This window comes from Anolis sagrei, chromosome 1 (genome assembly GCF_037176765.1).
Source record: "Anolis sagrei isolate rAnoSag1 chromosome 1, rAnoSag1.mat, whole genome shotgun sequence".
Classification (NCBI taxonomy): Eukaryota; Metazoa; Chordata; class Lepidosauria; order Squamata; family Dactyloidae; genus Anolis; species Anolis sagrei.
Window position 1 is genome coordinate 232308143 of NC_090021.1, and position 21302 is coordinate 232329444.

Sequence of the window (21302 nt, forward strand, 5' to 3'; positions counted from 1 at the left end):
ATTGTGAAAGGGAGCAAAGAGGGGTGAAGTGATTCCTTCTCTTTCTTCTTTCTCTTTGCCCCAGCTGATGTCACCGGAAGCAAGGGACACCCTGAGATCACCATGACATGGAAAATGAGAGGGAATAGTAAGGATAGCTGGACTCACTGCTTTGAAAATCATCCTGGGGCAAATCATCTGGCAAATGCCAGATCAGCCTCAAGATAAAAGGTCAGTATCAATCCACCCACAGCCAGGAATCAATTTGCAGCACACGTGCCAAAGATGAGTATGTACATTTACAAATCTCAGTTGCTGATGTCCAGAATAACTTTAAGGTGCAGTGCTGTAGGAAAAATCCCACAGACCTGGGATCTGGTTTACAGGAAAAATGGTTTGCTTGTGGCAATCTCTTCTCACTTCATCTGACCCCAGTCCCCATTGACAAGAAGTGGTTTTAAAGATCACAAGGTTTCCATTGCAAGAAATAGTTTAAAATATCATGGGGTTCCCAACTAAAGGAAGTGATTTAAAAAAAGCATACTAGTCCCATTGAAAGAAGTGATTTAAAGACCATATGTGCTCAATTTCTTTACGTTTACTGTGCTTCACTAGTTTTTGTTCTTATATTGTTTTTGTTCTTATATTGCAATACCAGATTTATTTTTTAAAATTAACTTTATATAATGGTCACACTCAATATTTTGGCCAAAGCCTTTTTGGCATAAAATGTATGACAATTATGTGGTGAAATAGGTTTCTTAGATATGACTCCTGGGAGAAAGAAGACATCACATAAAAACTACAGCCACCTGTATGTGAAAATATACTGAAATTTTATTTCTAGTTCTTACTAAAATAAAAAAGAGAGGGAAATTTTCACCAAAGAAAACAAAGAACTTCATCCCATTGTGGTGATGGTGAGGGATGGGGGAAATGGTCTTATTTCATTCCCTATTGTTGAAGTCCCATCATCAGCGATGGCAGCCGCCCCACATCCTTTTCCCAGTTTCTCCTGTCATTGGGTAGTACCTGACTCCAGAATATGCATTTTTTCTCTGATTCCCTATGCTGCCATAATGGAGTCCCACAGGCTACTACTGGAAGTGGCCTTATATCCAGCTTTTGGGTAGGAAAGGCTCTGATTGGGTAAGAACTCTGTTCACAGAAAGGTACTGGGATTCTGGACTGGAGCTCTCCACTGGACCAAAGCTGGAAGCAGTTTCCATCATTCATCACTGTACCATCTCACTCTAGACTTCACACTGGCTGGGAGGTGGCAGTGGATGAGCAGCCATGGGCACTGTTTGTGCAAAATTTGGTTGTGAACTTAGCCACACCACATTCTTCCTTCCTGCTTTTCTTTTCTCCTCAGAGTCAAGGAAGCCTGAAGAATACCTGTTGATGTTTGCTGCCATCTCCCTGCTGCCTTACACCACTCTACACGTATGTACCTGTATTGTATTCCAAAATCTGGGGGAAAAAATCTAAAATACACAATATTTTTGGTCCCAAGCATTTCAGATATGGGATGCTGAACCTGTAGCAAGTTAAAAGCAATTTTGTTACCACTAATTCTGGGTTACTTTTCTTGGTAATAAGGTCATGGGGAAATTACATTTCAAAAAAAAGTCTTGGCACTCCTCCAATGCAGTGATATTGTTCCCATTACATAATGGTAACAATACTACTGCATTGGAGTACCAAGAAATGTTTGATAGGATATCCATAATTTTGAGATCAAATTTTCAGGTTTGGTGTCTGCTTGTGATGAATCCTGAATTTCGTAAAACAACTAACAAAAAGTGATGAAAAAGTAATAACACATAAAACAAGCCGTCCTTTAAATACTACAATGAGTTGATGGGAATGAATTATTTTTAAAAACCCGTAACGTGCTAAGTTGTGGTAAGAGTTAACCAGCATTGTCTCCATTTTCTTCCCCAAGGGCCTGCTCATAGGCACATCTGTTCCTGCGCCGAGGCTGGTCCTGTTGGTCATTGGGCACTTCTCCCTCCGAGGAGTCATTCTCTTTCCCTTCGTCCTCCTTCTCTGAGTCTGACTCATCAGAGTTCTCTTCTTCCAGATAGCGGAAGCCCCGCATCTTGTGCCGTGGTTTGGGGATCTTGGGAAGGCGGTGTGGGATAAACTGAGCTACTTTATGTTCCATCCACAGGTAGGATACAACTGCAGCTACCAGTGTAAGTAACAAGATGGATAATTTCGCCTGGAAGAAAGAGATTCCATTGGTTACAACATTTTTTAAAATAACAAAGAATTAGAGATATCAATTGTTCTCTTATTTACTTCTAGCTGCTGAAACCTTCTCTTCTCTGAGGAGGTGGTAAGGTGTGGCTCTTCAGATGTTGTTTGATTTCAGTTCTCATTGGCCCTAGCCAGCATGGCCAATAGTGAGGAAAAACAGAAGCTGCAGTCTAACATCCCAAAAACTACACTTCACTCTCCCTTTATTTTCTTCTTTTACTTTCAAGTTGAGTCAGCCCTCCACTTTCACTATGGTTAGGGGCAAATGGAATAAGCAGATTGCGTTTTTTATTTGAGAAAACATCTATTTAGGAATTTCTAGGTCTTCCAGCACAACTCAATCATCAATTTCCACAAAGCTGATCACATAATCACACTGGAGAACCTAGAAATTCCTAGAGATGTTCTCTTTGGGGATATCTAGGTCTTCCAGCTCGACTGAAGGAAACTGGCCATAGTCACACTGGAGGACCTAGAGATTCCTAGAGATAACATTTTAATCAAACCAGTGAATCACCAAATTCACCAACGTGAAACCTGAAAATGTGAAAGGGTGACTGTAAAAAACACTAATAGCTTAGAATGCTTCACCCTTTCTGGGCCAGTAGGATTTTCTTGATCTGAAAGTAATTCTCATACTCTACCTACTAGTGGATGCAGCTTGCCCTAAAGCATGTGAGAATTCCACTCGGTTGAAGACTCCCACCTCAACCCTGGTCCTCACCTTCATGGGCAGTGAAGACCACAGATAAACAACAAAGATGGCCAGGGCTTGCCACCAGTGGTAGATGGTGAAGATGAAGTCTTGTCTCTCTTTGTCTTCATAGAGCATCCCCAGGAGTGCTGAAGAAAAAGAATGAGAGCAGTGATTCAATTCAAGGATGGTCTGTCTCTCTTGCTCTAAGTTGAGCTTAGCAAAGTTAACTTTTGGAATCACAACTCCCATAACTACCTAGCCAGTAGGGCCAGCGATATGCTAGGAGCAGCAGTACAAAACATTGTACTGTCAAAGGCTTTCATGGCTGGAATCACTGGGTTGGGCATGTTCTAGAAGCATTCTCTCCTGATGTTTCGCCTGCATGTCAGGGGTGATTTGAATGCAATATTCCTGCTTCTTGGCAGGGGGTAGGACTAGATAGCCCATGAGGCCTCTTCCAACTCTTTGATTCTATGATTCTATCTATGGCAAGCATCCTCAGAGGCTGTGAGTACAAAACATTACTTTGCCAAGCTGTGATAATGACCCAGTACTAACCAATTCGAAAGATTTTGAGTCAAGTTTGGTGGAAGAAGAACAGCAATCAAACACCTTTTTGAATAGAGACCAAACATTTAGAATTAATGGCACCTTTGAGTATATGGCCAACCCAGGTTTGTTTTTCTTTCAGTTCCAGAAATTATCTCAACAGTTCACCTGCAAACTTACTCCTAATTTCAATATACAAGCCTATTTGTACCCAAACAGTATCTTTTCAACTTAATATGAAGTATGGACTTTGCTTCACTGATACTGACAGTTTCCTCTATGTGGGTTTTTTTTTTTTTTTTGTATTTGTAACACAACATCCAGAAAATCCTTGGACATTCTACTGTAAACTGCTAGAGCTCTACCAGTAAATTCTGATTTATCTTCTTCTCACCTATATTCTTTTTTATAGAAACGATAGCAGCTTACAACATCAGACCATGAGTCTGGAGAAAGATAGGAACAAAGACCCAGCTGTAACATAAGAAGGGACATGTCTCAAGATTTCTGACTCAGATAGCTATTATTTGGCTCACCACTAAGGCTGGTCTTGTTGAGGACACTGCCAAGGCCCCAGAGCGCAGCAACGAGGTAGAGAATGGAGGCTTCAGCCAAGCTTCGGGCCGGAGGCTCCCAGAAGAAGAGGGCGATCAAGAGGACACCATGGACAAAAGCACCCGCAAGTAGGGGAATTTGGCGTGGCAGGCACAGCATGGAGAGTGTCAGGGTGGAGCAAACAGCTGCCGAAAGTCCGTATGCTATCAGAATGTATGCCATGTTCTCCAGGCCAATGGAGCAGACACCATAATTCTGGGATGGGCAGAGAAATAGTATTAGTTAGCCTGTCCTCATTACACACCCAGCCCATCCTGTCTCCCAAGTTTGGAGGAATCAATGTACCAGGGTAAAGTCATTGCATAGGAAGAGCACTTCAAAGCCACTGTATATAAAGAAGAGGAAGAGGTGGCGCAGGCGGTAGTCTCGCATGTGCTTGAAAGGCAGCTGGAAGATATTCCCCCAACCGATGCTGCGTAAATCAATCTCCTCGGTGGGGCGATAGGCTGAGCCACACAGAATCAGCACCTGGGGCAAAGGAAAGCCTGAGACTTTAGGAACAAAGACAATACTAGAGTTGCTGACTTCTCTGTTTATAATGTTAGTTTCCTGACTTGTTTCCACTTTTAGATGTGATTTTTAAATATTGCTATTTTGGATATTTGTAATGTGTGATTTAACTGCATGCTATATACATAGTTAGTCATCCTGCCTTCCTATGAGTGGGAAAGGCAACATATTTATTTTTATTTTATTTACTACATTTATATGCCGCCCTTCTCACCCCAAAGGGGACTCAAAGCGGCTTACTATATATATATATATATATATATATATATATATATATATATACACACACACACACACACTATATTATATTATTAGTATAGTACAATATCAGTATTATATATTACTATATTTTGCTATACCATTATATTGTAATATCATTAGTAATATTACATGTAATATAAAATATATAATTATAATATTATATTATTAGTATTAGTATTATATTGTATTACACTATAATATTATAAATATTATATGTATATACAATATATTATATTATATTATTAGTAAAGCACAGGAAACAAGATGGAACAGTCTTCTGTCCCACTCTCCAATACAAATGAAATTAATAAAATAGATAATACAATGCACCCCTGGAACTTGGGGTTTGGTTCCAGTTCCAGAACACTTTTCGTGGATACCAAAATCTGGAAATGTTCAAGTCTTATTACAGACAGTGGTATTTTACTAAAATAGTAAAATGAAGTCCCTTGTAGAAAATGACAACATCAAGATTTGCTTTTGGCATTTTGAAAAAAAGAACATTATTATGCCATGGATGGTGGAATCTGTGGATGCAGAATCTGTGGATATTGTTGTAATGACAACAATCACCATGTAACCTTGATGATGGTGGGGTGGATCACATCAGTTGCATAGTCTTTCACAAAACAAATAACCTGCCTCTCTTCCAGTTGTACAAATGGTTGATTGTCACAGGGTGTAAAATAAACTGTAGGAAGAACAACCACCGGTTTTGAGTTAAGCATTGCACTTTTCTTATCTGTTCTTACCAGTAGCATGGAGAGGAAGGCCACTCCCATGAGTACACTCTCCACAGTGATGAGTTCACTGCTACGTGGAAGCTTCTGCAGAACCGTGGTATTGAACCCTGTGAGGATCCCATGGCTTCTGGTACCTGAGGAGAACATAATGCTTAGGAAATGTCCTAATGGAAAAAATATCATTCATAGAATCATAGAATCATCAAGTTGGAAGAGGCCTCATGGGCCATCCAATCCAACCCCCTTCCAAGAAGCAGGAAAATTGCATTCAAAGCAACCCTGACAGATGGCCATCCAGCCTCTGTTTAAAAGCCTCCGAAAAAGGAGCCTCCACCACACTCCAGGGCAGAGAGTTCCACTGCTGAACAGCTCTCACAGTCAGAAAGTTCTTCCTAATATTCAGATGGTATCTCCATTCTTGTAGTTTGAAGCCATAGTTCTGTGTCCTAGTCTCCAAGGAAGCAGAAAACAAGCTTGCTCCCTCCTCCCTATGACTTTCTCTCACATATTTTTACATGGCTATCATGTCTCCTCTCAGCTTTCTCTTCTTCAGGCTAATTGTGGTGTCCAGAATTGTACACAGTATTCCAGGTGTGGTCTAACCAAGGCAGAATAGAGCACGGGTAGCATGACTTCCCTGAATTTAGACACTATACATTTGGAGGTGGGTAAATGATCCATGGATATTAATGGAGCTGTATGAGAAGTTTCAGAGGCTAAAGCCTCCAAGAGGAACATCCACCCTGCCAAGACTGCAGCCATTTCCCAGGATACTCACCACAGTGCTCTACGTTGCAGAGTGTATGGTTCAGGTCATAAAGGTAACCCTTTAGGAAGAAATGCATGGGGAACTGGGACCAGACAAAACACAGCTGGAAAAGATCAATGGGAGAAAATGTCAGGCAAGTGCGCCATGAGAGCCAAACTTTCACCATGGGAGGGAGAATGTTTCTGAACCTTCACTCCCTCCACTGGACCATTCCTGCTTCATCCTCCCCACAACATGACCGTAGCAGAGCTCTCACATAAAAGAGACCATAGAAGACTGTCTGGAAGACAATGATGTAGGAGTTGTAAGCTCCACGTGGGGCCCGTTTCTGTTCCTGGACATGCTCCAATTTGTAGTTCGCATATTCATAGTACTTCTGAGCCATCCTGGGGAAGACAGTAGCACAAAAAGTCCGGTAATGGATAATGATAGTCCTCAAGCCGAGCTGTTTCTGGCAACTGCAGTGGGTCATTTTTACTATCTATGATGCTCTTTAGGGGGCAGCATAACTCCAAAAAGAACAAAAAAGGAAGTGGCCAAAAGGCTAATTCGAATTTTGAAAAACACAGATTCTTTTTTAAATGTTAAGTTGTACAGAGGCATGACAGCTATTTAAATCCTAAACAGTGGCTCTTTTTTTCCTTGAGAGATACCTCTCTGTTTTTGTCCAGAGTGGAAAGTCTGGAAGGGCTGGGGGCTGCCAGAAAAAGCTTGTTATTGACCTCACCTCTGAGGATGCTTGCCATAGATGCAGGTGAAACGTCAGGAGAAATGCCTCTAGAACATGGCCATATAGCCCGAAAAAACCCCACAAGAACTGACTTGTTATTGTTGTTTTGTGCAGCGGGGAGCACATTCTGCTGTAGGACACAGATTGCCCATTTCTGCTTTAAATCAAGGCAAAAAATCCTTCCTGGGTTCCAGTTTTGTACCCTGGGACCCACTACAGGCAACACTACTCCTGAAAAATGCAAATGGTCAGAAGCCCATTTCTAGATTCCTCTGTCAGTGAACAAAAGGAATTTGAGACAGGAGAGGAGATTGCCTTGTTTCCAAGTACAACTGTACCCCTGAAAATTCCCAGACACATCTCTTCTCCTTTAATCAGGAAAAAATAGGGGTGACTGTGTATCCAGGGTGTGCGGGGACTCTACCAAAAAGAAGTAAAGGGCTTCTGCGCACCTCTGTTTTAAAGACTGACAAAACATTACTCCACAATTGGAAACTTCCATGAAATACTTCCACCAGGCTGGGTTGGTACATTTAAAATATGTGAAACCTGTCCAGAGTCTCAATGCAAATGCCATTCAAAATAGCACTGAGTGTACATACATGCCATCACGTTGCTTGACAACTCATTGTTCACATCCAGGTACTAACCTGGCTTGACCCTATATGATAATAATAATAATAATAATAATAATAACAATAATACTTTATTTTTATCCTGCCCTCTCTCCCCAAGGGGATTCAGAGTGTATTCACAACAAAAGATGGCAAATATTCAATGCCAGATCCAATTCATAAATAAGAAACATAAAGCAAACAACCATGTCCCCAAAAGACAATGTGCACAGCCAAATTATACCCCCCAAAATTAAATACTATCATAATCTATCACTTAATCTACATCTGACACTTAATCTACATCTAACATAGCTGGCATTAAACATAAATTATATAAACAACAATTAACATTCATTTAAAATAATTAAAATAATTCTTAAAATATTATACAGCCAATAACTCAAGTGAAGTCAACGGTACAAATTAAGCCAAAACTAACGTTAGAGTATGATCACAAGTTCAGAACAGGTATACTGATTTAATGTAAACTTCTAATCATCCTTTTGTCTGCATGCCAATTAACAGAAGTAAGTTTTTAAATGTTTTTTGAAGGAGAGAAGAGAGGGGCAGTTTTTATTTCTTTAGGGAGGGAGTTCTAGAGATGGGGGGGGGCAATCACAGAGAAGGCCCTCTCTCTTCTTCCCACCAACCACACTTGAGACGGGGGTGGGACTGAGAGTAGGGCCTCCAATGATTGCAGTGCCCAAGTTGATGTATATGAGGAGATGCTATTTTGACAGATAGCATGGACCTGAGCCATTTAGGGCTTTAAAGATAGTGACCAGCACTTTATATCTAGCTTGGAAGCAAACCTGCAGTCAGTGGAGTTACTGCAACATGGGAGTGGTTCTCTCCCTGTGCGGCGCTCCTGTTAGTAACCTACTTAACATTCAATGTCTGGTGAAGACTTGTGCTTTCAGGTTGTTTAGGCTCTCATGCACAATACTGGTGACAAAGGAGCTCAACCAGCTAAATAGGGTTAGGCCTGGTTAATATTTGGTTGGGAGACCACCAAGGAATACCAGGTGCTGTAGATGCTGTTCAAAGGAAGGCACCACTTCTGAGTATCCCTTGCCTTTGAAATTCATGGGCTTGCCATAAGTCAATAGCTGTCTTGGAAGCATATAGGATGGACAATATGATGTGAGCCAGGCAAGTGATGTTTCCTCTCCCAGACTGGCTTCTGTGGTAACTCACCGGGTGATGTAGTTCCCCATGGAGGCCCAGAGAGGGACAATGGCAGCTCCAATTGCCACAGCAGATGGCACCAAAGTATAGTAACGCTCCCAGTAATTGGTGGAGACAAAGAGTGCGTAAATGCCCACAGCCAAAAACAGCATCCATTTGGTTCCGAAGAATCTGGAAAAGATGGAAAGAGAATGCAGTACAATGTTTGGGATTATGGATCATTGAAGGTCTGGCTACTTCAGGGAGAAGGCTTCCTGGTTCTTCACCTTTAAAAGGAAATATTTCCATACAAGTCCTCAGAGAGGTGTTGGGAACTCAAGCTGGGGAAATTTGTTTTTCAAACTATTGCTCCCAGAACCTCCCTAACATCGTGAGTAGAGATTCTGGAAGCTGTAGTTCAAAACCTAACTTTTCTGAACTCTATCACCATGAAAAGAGGATCAAGAGCAGGGAGGACAGAGCCGTACCTGATGAGAAGTGGAGTATACAGAAGTGCAACAACTGGGGTGACATTGATGCCCATGAGCATCTTGCTGTCAATGTTCTGCAACCCCAGGTTGCTGTATTTCACTTCCCGGTAGGTTTCATCATAGTGGAGGATGAGCTGCATCTGCAGCAGGCCTATAAGGAAAGATCATGGAAACAAAAGAGGTTGACAGCATTTATTTCCATCCTGTTCAGATAGCTAAGGGGGGGGGGGGGCACATGTTTTAATCTCCAAAGGAGGAGGGCCAATGTGGTCCCAATCTTCAAGAAGGGAAAAAAGGATGACCCAAACAACTACCGTCCAGTCAGCCTCACGTCAATACCAGGCAAGATTCTGGAAAAGATTGTTAAGGAAGTGGTCTGCAAACACTTAGAAACAAATGCGGTCATTGCCAATAGTCAACATGGATTTATCAAAAACAAGTCATGCCAGACTAATCTGATCTCTTTTTTCGATAGAGTTACAAGCTGGGTAGATGCGGGAAATACCGTGGATGTAGCGTACCTGGATTTCAGTAAGGCCTTCGACAAGGTCCCCCATGACCTTCTGGCAAGGAAACTAGTCCAATGTGGGCTAGGCAAAACTACGGTGAGGTGGATCTGTAATTGGTTAAGTGGACGAACACAGAGAGTGCTCACTAATGCTTCCTCTTCATCTTGGAAAGAAGTGACAAGTGGAGTGCCGCAGGGTTCCGTCCTGGGCCCGGTCCTGTTCAACATCTTTATTAATGACTTAGATGAAGGGTTAGAAGGCAGGATCATCAAGTTTGCAGACGACACCAAATTGGGAGGGATAGCCAATACTCCAGAGGACAGGAGCAGGATTCAAAACGATCTTGACAGATTAGAGAGATGGGCCAAAACTAACAAAATGAAGTTCAACAGTGACAAATGCAAGATACTCCACTTTGGCAGGAAAAACGAAATGCAAAGATACAGAATGGGGGATGCCTGGCTCGAGAGCAGTACGTGTGAAAAAGATCTTGGAGTCCTCGTGGACAACAAGTTAAACATGAGCCAACAATGTGATGTGGCGGCAAAAAAAGCCAATGGGATTTTGGCCTGCATCAATAGGAGCATAGTGTCTAGATCTAGGGAAGTAATGCTACCCCTCTATTCTGTTTTGGTTAGACCACATCTGGAATATTGTGTCCAGTTCTGGGCACCACAATTCAAGAGAGATATTGACAAGCTGGAATGTGTCCAGAGGAGAGCGACTAAAATGATAAAAGGTCTGGAGAACAAGCCCTATGAGGAGCGGCTTAAGGAGCTGGGCATGTTTAGCCTGAAGAAGAGAAGGCTGAGAGGGGATATGATAGCCATGTATAAATATGTGAGAGGAAGCCACAGGGAGGAGGGAGCAAGCTTGTTTTCTGCTTCCCTGGAGACTAGGACGCGGAACAATGGCTTCAAACTACAAGAGAGGAGATTCCATCTGAACATGAGGAAGAACTTCCTGACTGTGAGAGCCGTTCAGCAGTGGAACTCTCTGCCCTGGAGTGTGGTGGAGGCTCCTTCTTTGGAGGCTTTTAAGCAGAGGCTGGATGGCCATCTGTCAGGGGTGATTTGAATGCAATATTCCTGCTTCTTGGCAGGGGGTTGGGCTGGATGGCCCATGAGGTCTCTTCCAACTCTTTGATTCTATGATTCTAAGGGCAGCGATCTTAAACACTGCTTTAATAGGACTCTTTTGCCTTCACCATGCTGAATTCCCACCAACCTGCTGTAAGTGTAAATTACAATCCAAAGCAGTGTGTGTGTGTGTGGGTGGGTGGTCCTCCACTCCTATCTTTTCCCAGGAATTTCTTATACAGGCAGGAATAAACTCCCATATTTATATCCATATTCTTGGTTCCTTCCAGGTTTTGTTTCCTAGGGATTTCTGATACAGGCAGAAGTAAACCCCATACTTATATCCATATTCTTGGTTCCTCCTATACTTCTGAACAGGAACCACTTCTGACATGTTACAAGGGGAGGTGATCTTTGCCACAGATGTTTTCCTTTGAAGATCCCTCTCTCGTTACATTTCAGGTTACCAAAGTGAACATTTCTTCTTTTCCCCTTTTCTTTTGTAGCTACAGTGCTCATGTGCAATGCAACAATATGACTACAGTGATCAATCAGTACATGAAACAGGAATGTGGCTATATTGGGGGAGGAAGTGAACCTCACTCACACCACAGATAACCACAACTCCAACAGAAAGCAGTTGCACATGTCAGTATATTTACAGCATGACTGGCTGTGAATGCAGGAGACAAAATCACATGTGCAAAATCCAAGGACAGAATAGACCAACTTTTACCAAAACTATTGGCTCACTTGGAAGATCCCTAACGAAGGGAACTAGCATTAACAACATTGCTTGGTCTGTAGTGTCTCTAATAAGCAAGACAGATTACCTATTTAACATTTCCAATAAAAAAAACTTTTTGGTTTTTTTTTCTTATCAGGAAAGCAGCACTTTTCTGATTTTTGAAGTGGTGTCTTATATGCAACACACAATCACTACAAATTTTGTCACAGTTAGCCAAGACTTGTGGTTTTTGAACTTCCCTATTTATTAGCTTGGAGCTCCTAGTGGGCAATGGGTTAAACCCTTGTGCCGGCAGGAATTGAGACCAACAGGTCAGAGCTTCGAATCGGGGGAGAACACGGATGAGCTCCCTCTATCAACTCCAGCTCCCCATGCGGGGACATGATAAAAGCCTCCCACAAGCATGGTAAAACATCAAAACATCCGGGCGTCCCCTGGGCAACGTCCTTGCAGATGGCTAATTCTCTCACACCAGAAGCAACTTGCAGTTTCTCAAGTCAATTTGACAGGAAAAAGGAAGCTTGCATTGAAAGAGGAAATAAGCTTCCACCAAAGCAGTCTTTGTGTTTCCCACAGATATAAGATATAAGAGAGGCAGCAAGATTAGAAAAGTTTGTAAAATCATAAACTCATAGAAGAGATCCCAAAGACCATGCAGGCTAACCCCCGGTCACATAGGGATTATGACCAAAGCACTCCCCACAGATGGTCATCCAGCCCCTATTTAAAACCTTAAAAGAGATTCCACCACATTCTGAGGCAATCTATTCCATGGTCAAACAGCTCTTACCATAAGGAAGTTTTTCCCCCTAATGTTTAAGAGGAATCCCTTTTACTGCAGTTTTAATCAATTCCTCCATGTCCTAGTCTCTGGAGTAGCAGAAAATAAACTTGCTCCATCACTAATATGACATCTTTTTATCGGCGCCATTACATTGTTGACCCATGTTCAACTTATGGTCTACTAGGACCCCTTCCACACAGCTGAATAAAACCCCACATTAACTGCTTTAAACTGGGCTATATGGCAGTGTGGACGCAGATAACCCAGTTCAAAGCAGATCTGTTGGGATTTTTTGCCTTGATATTCTGTGTTATATGGCTGTGGGAAAGGGTCCTAAGACTCCTTTCACATGTATTGTTGTCAAGACATACAGGCTCATTTCTGTATGCCTTACATATTGTATCTCCCTGTTGAAATCCATTATGTTGGTTTGGCCCAGCTCTTTATTCTGTTAAGGTCATTTTGGATTCTCATCCCTGTCCTCTGGGATATTAACTACCCCTCCCAATTTAGTGTCATTTGGGTATTTGATAAACATTCCTTATATTCCATCATTCAAGTTACTGAAAAAGAAGCTGAACAGCACTGGGTCCAGGACAGAACCATGTGGCACCTCGCTGGTCACGCCTCTCCAGGATGAAGATCCATCAGTAAACACCCTTTGGATTTGGCCTGTTAACCAATTACAATAGTCTTTTCTAGCCCACGTGAATCAGTCCAAAACCGGTGTTCCAATAAATCATGCAAGCACTATTTGAGTGAAGCTTTCTATTCAGAGACTTCCTGGTAGTTGCTGAGTTTGGAAACATTACTTAAAGGGCTACAGTTCCCAGAATACAGCAAGCATGCAGGCAAGTAAGCAGGCTCATTTCTTGCACAGCTAGCATGGAAAACAAGAACCTGCAGATGTTATTGAAGGACAACTCTCTTCAGCCCCCATCAACATAGTAAAGTAAATGGTAAGAGATGATGGAACTGTAACATTTGCGATGCTGTAATTTTCCTACCTCTGACCTAGAGGGATTCTTGCCTCTACAGACAAGTGAGAACATCATGAACATCAACAGAAAGAATTGTTCAACAGGTAGAGCATACCTAAAAAGACCCCGTAGATCAGCATCCCCCCAATGCTGGCTGCCAAAAGATTCTTGATAACACCTAGTTTCTTCCGTCGGAAGTACTTCCGCTCCTCCTCCTCTTCATTGTACTCGCCATGGGCTCCCACAAACTCCTCCAACTAGAGATGGAAGCATCATAGATTGGGTTCAAAGAAGCACCATGGCAAATTATCAAGACACAGAGCCTGGACACCACATTCTTCAAAAGTCAAGAGGAAGAGGAAATGTAATTTCTCCTTGTATATGATCCAAGGAAGCGTGATCTCTGGTAGCCCCAACAAAAACTGGTTGTCCAACTGGTGAGGGGCATTTGTGCTTCACCCTCATGCCCCAAACAGAGCCCAAACTCTTATGGCCACAACAGCCTGGCTGTGACTATGCCTATTTGGTCAGGTCCTAGATCAGTGGTTCTCAAACCTGTGGGCCTCCAGATGTTTTGGCCTTCAGCTCCCAGAAATCCTAACAGCTGGTAAACTGGCTGGGACTTCTGGGAGTTGTAGACCAAAACACCTGGGGACCCACAGGTTGAGAACCACTGTTCTAGATGGAAGATGGGAATGCAGCTAAAGTGAGTTTATTCTTTCAATTGATTACAAAGAAGGGCAATGAAAGACTAGTAGGTTGCTTCATTGAGAGGACTGGCTACTGTTTGGGGATCCAACTGGGATACTGAATTGCAGGGAGGGAGTCTCTTGGGCCTCAGCTAAACTTCTGCATACAGTTCTGGTGGTGCAATGCATTAAACTAGGCAGCCTCAAACTGTGGCCCTCCAGCTGTTTGAGCCTCCAACTCCCAGAATCCCTGGCCATTGAACAAGTTGGCAAGGGTTTCTGGGAGTTGGAGGCCAAAACAGCTGGAGGGCCGCAGTTTGAGGATGCCTGCATTAAACCTTTGTGCCAGCTGAACTCCGCAAGAGGAGTGAGCTCCCATCTGTCAGCTCCAGCTTCTCATGCAGTGACATGCGAGAAGTCTCCCACAAGGATGGTAAAACATCCAGGCATCCCATGGGCAATGGGAGAATTAACCATCCTTGCAGATGGCTAATTCTCTCATATCAGAAGTGACTTGCAGTTTCTCAAGTTGCTTCTGACATGAAAACAAATGCAAGAGCCATCCCAGCTGTTTGAATATTGCTCAATGCTATTATTATTATTATTATTATTATTATTATTATTAATTTAACTTTATTTGTACCCCGCTAGCATCTCCCGAAGGACTCGATGCAGCTTACAAAGGCCAAGGCCTCAAAAACATAGCATAACAATACACAACTCAAAGCAAATCAAAACAATTAAAGCAATATCAAAAACAACAGAACAATAAAACAATACACCAAACACAATAAAACTGGGCCGGGCCAAATGTAATGGGTACAGATTAAAAGTGCTGATGTGACAGGTGGTATGTCGGATTTTAGGGTAAGTGCAGTGTGCAAGTAATCTTAAAGTCTAATAAAGTGCTTCTGGGACAGGTTGTTGGAGTTTTCCTATTCTGGAAAAGCACATCGGAACAGCCAGGTCTTCAAGTTCTTCCTAAAGACTGCCAACATAGGGGCCTGTCTAATGTCTTTGGGGAGGGTGTTCCAGAGTCGGGGGGCCACTACAGAAAAGGCCCTATCTCGCGTCCCCACCAGATGCGCCTGCGACGCAGGGAGAATCGCAAGCAAGGCCTCTCCAGATGAGCGAAGAGAACGCGTGGATTTTTTAAAAAACCCCATAGAAAAAATCACAAGGGCCAAATCTGGAGAGCGGGCCAGCCACTCCAAATCCACTCAAAAAGTAGGCCTCAATAGCAAAAGCATGCTCCTCATTGTTCCAATGCATGATGGCGACTGAACTGTGTCAGGACAAAACTGCTATGGAACCACGAGCAATATAGTTTGGCAATATCCTTAGACTTCTTCACCAAAGAGGGCTGGGGCCACAACCAAACCCCAACTCCCAGGATTCCATAGCCTTGAGTTGTGGCAGCAAAAGTGATGTCAAACTGCATTCAATCTACAGTGTAGGTGTAGCCTGAGTTGGGGTGGGTGGCGGTGGCTAGGGATCATCTCTGACCTGAACCTCGGGGCCATTGAGGGCTGGGCCATTCATCTGACCATCCTCTTCGCCCTCCTGAGTTGCTCCGTTGGCCAAGGCCTCTTCATAGATGTTGCCACCTGCAGGAAAATAACAAAGAGGAAACGAAACATAACACGATTGCCAGCTGCCTTTCTGGCACCAAACCAATCCCCCCCACCCCTTAGTTCTCCAAACATGTCTAAGCTAGAAAGGGTGCATCTCCAGTCTACACTGTAGAATGAATTCAGTTTGACACCACTTGAACAGCTATAGCCCAATGCTACAGAATCATGGAAGTTGTTGCTTTGCGAGGTCTTCAGCCTTCTCTGCTAAATTACCTCATCCCACTAGAGCAGTGGTTCTCAACCTGTGGGTCCCCAGATGTTTTGGCCTTCAACTCCCAGAAATCCTAACAGCTGCTAAACTGGTTGGGATTTCTGGGAGTTGTAGACCAAAACCCCTGAGGACCCATAGGTTGGGAACCACTGCACATGATAATGAATCCACTTTGAATCCAGTTGCTGATTCCTGCAGAATTCTGGGGTTTGTAGTTTAGGGAAGAGCCTTTAAGAGCCTCACTAAACTACAAACCCCAGAATTCTGCAGGAGGCAGAAACCGGATTCAAAGTGGATTCATTCTCTCTAGTGTAACGAAGGAGAAAGAGAGCTGCTGCTCCTTCTCCAAAGGCAGAGAAGGAGAACAGATCCTGTGAAACTACAAATCCCAGGACTGCATGGCATTGACCCCTGGCAGTTCAAGTGGTGCCCAAGTACAGTGTAGCTGTCCCCAAAGCCATGTGTCTCCTTATAAGATTCCACTGTGGAAACCCACCAAAGAAAGGCACAGCAAGCAGGCAGAAGGAAACGGAGTGTGTTAAAGTGAAACCGATTGTATCCCTGTTTACAAGGCAGGGGCTCTCCCCTAAATCTGGATTTCCCCAGGGGTGTGTATGTGTATGTGTGTGTGTCTCCTCACCTGCTTCCATGGCGCCTTCCTCTGCCTCCCAGGTCCTCCTGCCACAGCTACTTTAACTAGAGGCGCCTCTCCAAAAGTGTGGGGGACTTGCGTCGCTTTTCCGCTCTTCTGGGCATGGGCGGGGAAGGGGAAGGCCAGGAGGAAGAGGAGGAGGAGGAGAAGGAGGAGGCGGCGGCGGCGGCCCTGGGGCGCGCTCCATTCCCACGTGCCCACGCAAACACACGGGTAGAGGCGTCTCTGTTGCTGTTTGCTCCCAAGACCCTCAGCTGACCCAGCCCCCGGGTTTTCTTGGCAGGATTGCTTCAGAGGCCACTGCCTTTGCTTCCCTCAGAAGCTGAGAGAGCGTGACTTGCCCAAGGTCACCCTTGAGGCAAGCTAGGGTTCGAAGCCTGATCTCTGGTGCCCTAGGGTGGGATCTATACTGTAAAGGGAATGCAGTTTGACCCCGCTTTAACTGCCATGGCTCAATGCTATGGGTTTGCAGTCTGGTGAGGCACCAGCCCTCTTTGGCAGAGAAGGCAAAGGTAAAAGTAAAAGTTTTCCCCTGACATTAAAGGAAGAATCTACAGCCACAAAAAAATGGAATAAACTACATCTGTTCGTTTAAAGGGTGCTTTGTGTTTATAGGTTCACAGGTTCGCAGCTTGAAGGTGATCCTGGACTCATTGCTGAGCCTGGAATCCCAGGTCTTGGCGGTGGCCGGGAGAGCTTTTGCACAATTAAAACTTGTGCGCCAGCTGCGCCGGTACCTTGGGAAGTCGGATCTGGCCACAGTGGTCCATGCTCTTGTTACATCCCTATTAGATTACTGCAACGCACTCTACGTGGGGTTGCCTTTGAAGACTGTTCGGAAACTTCAACTAGTCCAGCGGGAGGCAGCCAGACTGCTCACCGGAGCGTCATACAGGGAGCATACCACCCCCCTGCTGTGCCAGCTCCACTGGCTGCTGATCCAGTTCCGAGCACAATTGAAAGTGCTGGTTTTGACCTACAAAACCCTATACGGCTCTGGCCCAGTGTATCTGTCCGAATGGATCTTCCTCTACGTCCCACCCCGGAGTTTAAGATCCTCTGGGGAGGCCCTGCTCTCGTCCCCGCCTCTATCACAAGTGAGGTTGGCGGGAACGAGGAGCAGGGCCTTCTCGGTGGCGGCCCCCCACCAGTGGAATTTGCTCCCCGGGGAAATTAGATCTGCGACCTCACTCCTTTCCTTCAGGAAAAAACTGAACACATGGATTTGGGACCAGGCATTCGGACAATCGGTCAGATAAAGAAAGGACAATGGCCAGGAAATGGCACTTAACTACCTCTGAGGATGCTTGCCATAGATGCAGGCAAAACGTCAGGAGAGAATGTCTCTAGAACGTGCCCATATAGCCCGAAAAAACTTACAACACCCCAGTGATCCCGGCCACGAAAGCCTTCAACAATACATCTTCTAAACTAGTAGTACCTTCAAGCTTAGATAAGGTTAGGTAAAGATATTCCCTTGACATTAAGTCCAGTCGTGTCTGACTCTGGGGGGGGGGGGGTGCTCATCTCAATTTCTAAGCTGAAGAGCCAGCGTAGTCCGTAGACACCTCCAAGGTCATGTGGCCAGCATGACTGCATTGAGCGCCGTTACCTTCCCGCCGGAGCTGTACCTACTGATCTACTCACATTTGCATGTTTTCAAACTGCTAGGTTGGCAGAAGCTGGGGCTGAAAGCGGAAGCTCACACTGCTCCCCAAATTCGAACCTGTGACCTTTTGGTCAACAAGCTCAGCAGTTCAGCAGTTTAACCCACTGCACCACTGGGGGCTCCAAAATATAAACTCTACTTAAAATAAGTAAAACATTTATTCTACAGTGTAGATGCACCCAGAGGCAGGATCTACACTGCCATATAATGCAGTTTCAGAATGCAGATTAGCAGTATTAATTAATTAATTCATTAATTATTTACTATATTTATATACCGTCCCTCTCAGCTTGCAGGCGACTTGGGGCGGTTTACAGTTGGGGCCAAGACTATAAAATACAATTTCAATACAATAAAAACAACAAAGTAATAAAAACATGACAAAATCAGTAAAAACATGAACATTAAGGTCTCCTGTTAAAAACATTGTCCAATCACATCGTCCAACCATTCCATTTTCCTATGTCTGTTACACTGTATTTGGAAATGCCTGCTCAAAAAGCCAAGTTTTGACTTTCTTTCAAAATGTTAAAAGGGAGGGGACCGATCTGATATCCTTAGGGAGGATATCAGGAATATATGGTAGTGTAGACCAGGCATGGGCAAACTTTGGCCCTCCAGGTGTTTTGGATTTCAACTGTCATAATTCCCAGCAGTCTCAGGCCCGCCCCCCCCCCCCCCACACTTAAGCGGCTGAGGGGGATTGGAAGGGGCTGAGGCTGTTAGGAATTGTGGGAGCTGAAATCCAAAACACCTGGAGGACCCAAGTTTGCCCATGCCTGGTCTACACTACCATATATTCCAGTTAATGCAGCTAATCTGCATTATGAAATTGCATTATATGGCAGTGTAGCTCTAATGCTCAAATTACTACTTCATGCTGCCTCTCATAGGAAGCATCCACACTGCAGAATCAATGCAGTTTCACCCCATTTTCAGGGCCATGGCTCAATTCCATGGAATCTTGGGAGTTGTAGTTTTACCAGGTCTTTTGCCAAAGAGTGATGGTGCGTCACTAAACTACAGCTCCATAGTATTGAGTCATGGCAGTTTAAGTGGTGCCATGCTGCATTGATTTTACAGTGTAAATGCACCCACAGAGATACAAAACATTTTCTATCATTTGTATTTATATGACTATATACATCTCTCTTTCCCTTTGGATGCCTGGCTTTCTTGCACCATGCAAGAAAAATGATTAGAAAACTGTACTGGCCACTAGACAAGAAGGATGGGGCTTATTAAGTCTTGGCCCATACAGTTTTTCCAAAGCTTTTTTTTAATGTAATGTTTTACTTATTTTAAGTAGAGTTTATATTTTGGAGCCCCCAGTGGTGCAGTGGGTTAAACTGCTGAGCTGCTGAGCTTGTTGACCAAAAGGTCACAGGTTCGAATTTGGGGAGCAGCGTGAGCTTCCGCTTTCAGTCCCAGCTTCTGCCAACCTAGCAGTTCGAAAACATGCAAATGTGAGTAGATCAATAGGTACTGCTCCGGCGGGAAGGTAACAGCGCTCCATGCAGTCATGCTGGCCACATGACCTTGGAGGTGTCTACAGATAACGCTGGCTCTTCAGCTTAGAAATGGAGATGAGCACCAACCCCCAGAGTCAGACACAAATGGACTTAATGTGTGGGGACAACCTTTACCTTATATTTCCATTCTTTTTTAAAATAGCTAATCTTTTTGTGTGTTTTAATTGACTTTTTACATTTAAGTGATCATGATCTGAGAGAGAAGTGAGGTATCAATCCAAAATAGCATGGCTTGTTTTTCAATGAAAATGCATATTCTCCACCAATGTAATGGTAAGCCTGGCTGGCTTCACAAAATGAACTGAAAGAGGATTGTGTGCACCTAACTGCAATTGGGAAGGGGAATGTGAGGTTCTCCGGAGTTCAGTCTGTGAGTACAATGACAGCAGTAAACAACGGATCCCAGTTCTGGGAGAGAGACAAGATGTACATCTAAGAAAACAGACGGAATGCCATCTCTAGCCATTTAGATCTCAGCTTGTCAAAAGGCGAAGCTACTGCTTGGAGTAGTGTGACTGTGTGGGTTTATTTCTAGACGTTTTATATTTTCCAAGTTTCATTTCCACTGTAGGGTATAAGTTCCTCTGTAACTTCTGTTTTTCATTGTGGTCCGACTTTCATTTTCATTTCTCTATACTTTGGAGAGCTTTAGAGAAAATGTGTGCTAAATTTGTTCATTAACAAAGTGGCACAAAGAGCTGTTGCCATTTAAAAACATTCTAGAACAAGCCTTTATTGAGATCTTGCACCTCAATGGTTTTACAGCTTTGACAACTAAGGGCTTATCTACGCAAGCCAGTTTTTTCGTGGGCCAATCTGGAACAGAAATATGCTGGACTGGCCCTGGAGTGGCACTTTTCCTCATGAGGAAGTTTAGAAGATAACATAACCGACTTATACGGTAAATATTTTAACAATTTAATGAAAAAGAGATTTAAAATTTCATATGAAATCGCCCTTGTCCCCTACTTGTATCCATCCCTTTTCCAGTATTTTCCCCATCCTTTTCCCACTATTTTTAGAATTTTTGTACATAAAATCCATATATTGCATACGCTGAGCAATCAGAAATTAACAGTATAACTGTATCAGTCAGCCACATGAAGAATTTTGGGTTTTGTTGTATTTTGGATTTTGAATTCCAGACAAGAGATGTGCTATCTCTACAGTAAACTACTGTATATGGAATAGAGCCACTAGAGGGAGCACAGAAGCCACAGAATTTGATGGTAGGTATGTTGATGGTAGGAAAGAGCCCTGTGTTCCTTTGGTGGCCCTTTCACACAGCCCAATATTTATACATGGCTATCATATCTCCTCTCAGCCTTCTCTTCTTCAGGCTAAACATGCCCAGCTCTTTAAGCTACTCCTCATAGGGCTTGTTCTCCAGACCCTTGATCATTTTAGTCGCCCTCCTCTGGA

At 43.6% G+C, this 21302-nt stretch overlaps 1 protein-coding gene across 1 annotated transcript; it reads right to left on the reverse strand.

Moving 5' to 3' along the window:
* Window positions 1–794: 794 nt before the first annotated feature.
* Window positions 795–16800, reverse strand: UNC93B1 (unc-93 homolog B1, TLR signaling regulator). The gene is made up of 12 exons (XM_060772532.2): window positions 16668–16800; window positions 15689–15789; window positions 13609–13750; window positions 9391–9544; window positions 8933–9094; window positions 6645–6774; window positions 6398–6491; window positions 5629–5753; window positions 4391–4573; window positions 4027–4300; window positions 2969–3087; window positions 795–2206 (listed from the first exon to the last, which is right to left on the reverse strand). Exons 1-12 carry the CDS (start codon window positions 16675–16677, stop codon window positions 1895–1897), a joined length of 1806 nt encoding a protein of 601 aa, XP_060628515.2. The 5' UTR covers window positions 16678–16800; the 3' UTR covers window positions 795–1894.
* Between the last annotated feature and the right edge of the window lie 4502 nt (window positions 16801–21302).

What these genes read in the sequence shown, in the direction of transcription:
- UNC93B1 (XM_060772532.2), bottom strand. An exon ending in TCAATGGCCCCGAGGTTCAG is followed by an intron (nt 13,751 to 15,688) that starts GTCAGAGATGAT and finishes TTCCATCTCTAG; the next exon opens with TTGGAGGAGTTTGTGGGAGC. An exon ending in GGTCTTCACTGCCCATGAAG is followed by an intron (nt 2,207 to 2,968) that starts GTGAGGACCAGG and finishes TCTTTCTTCCAG; the next exon opens with GCGAAATTATCCATCTTGTT.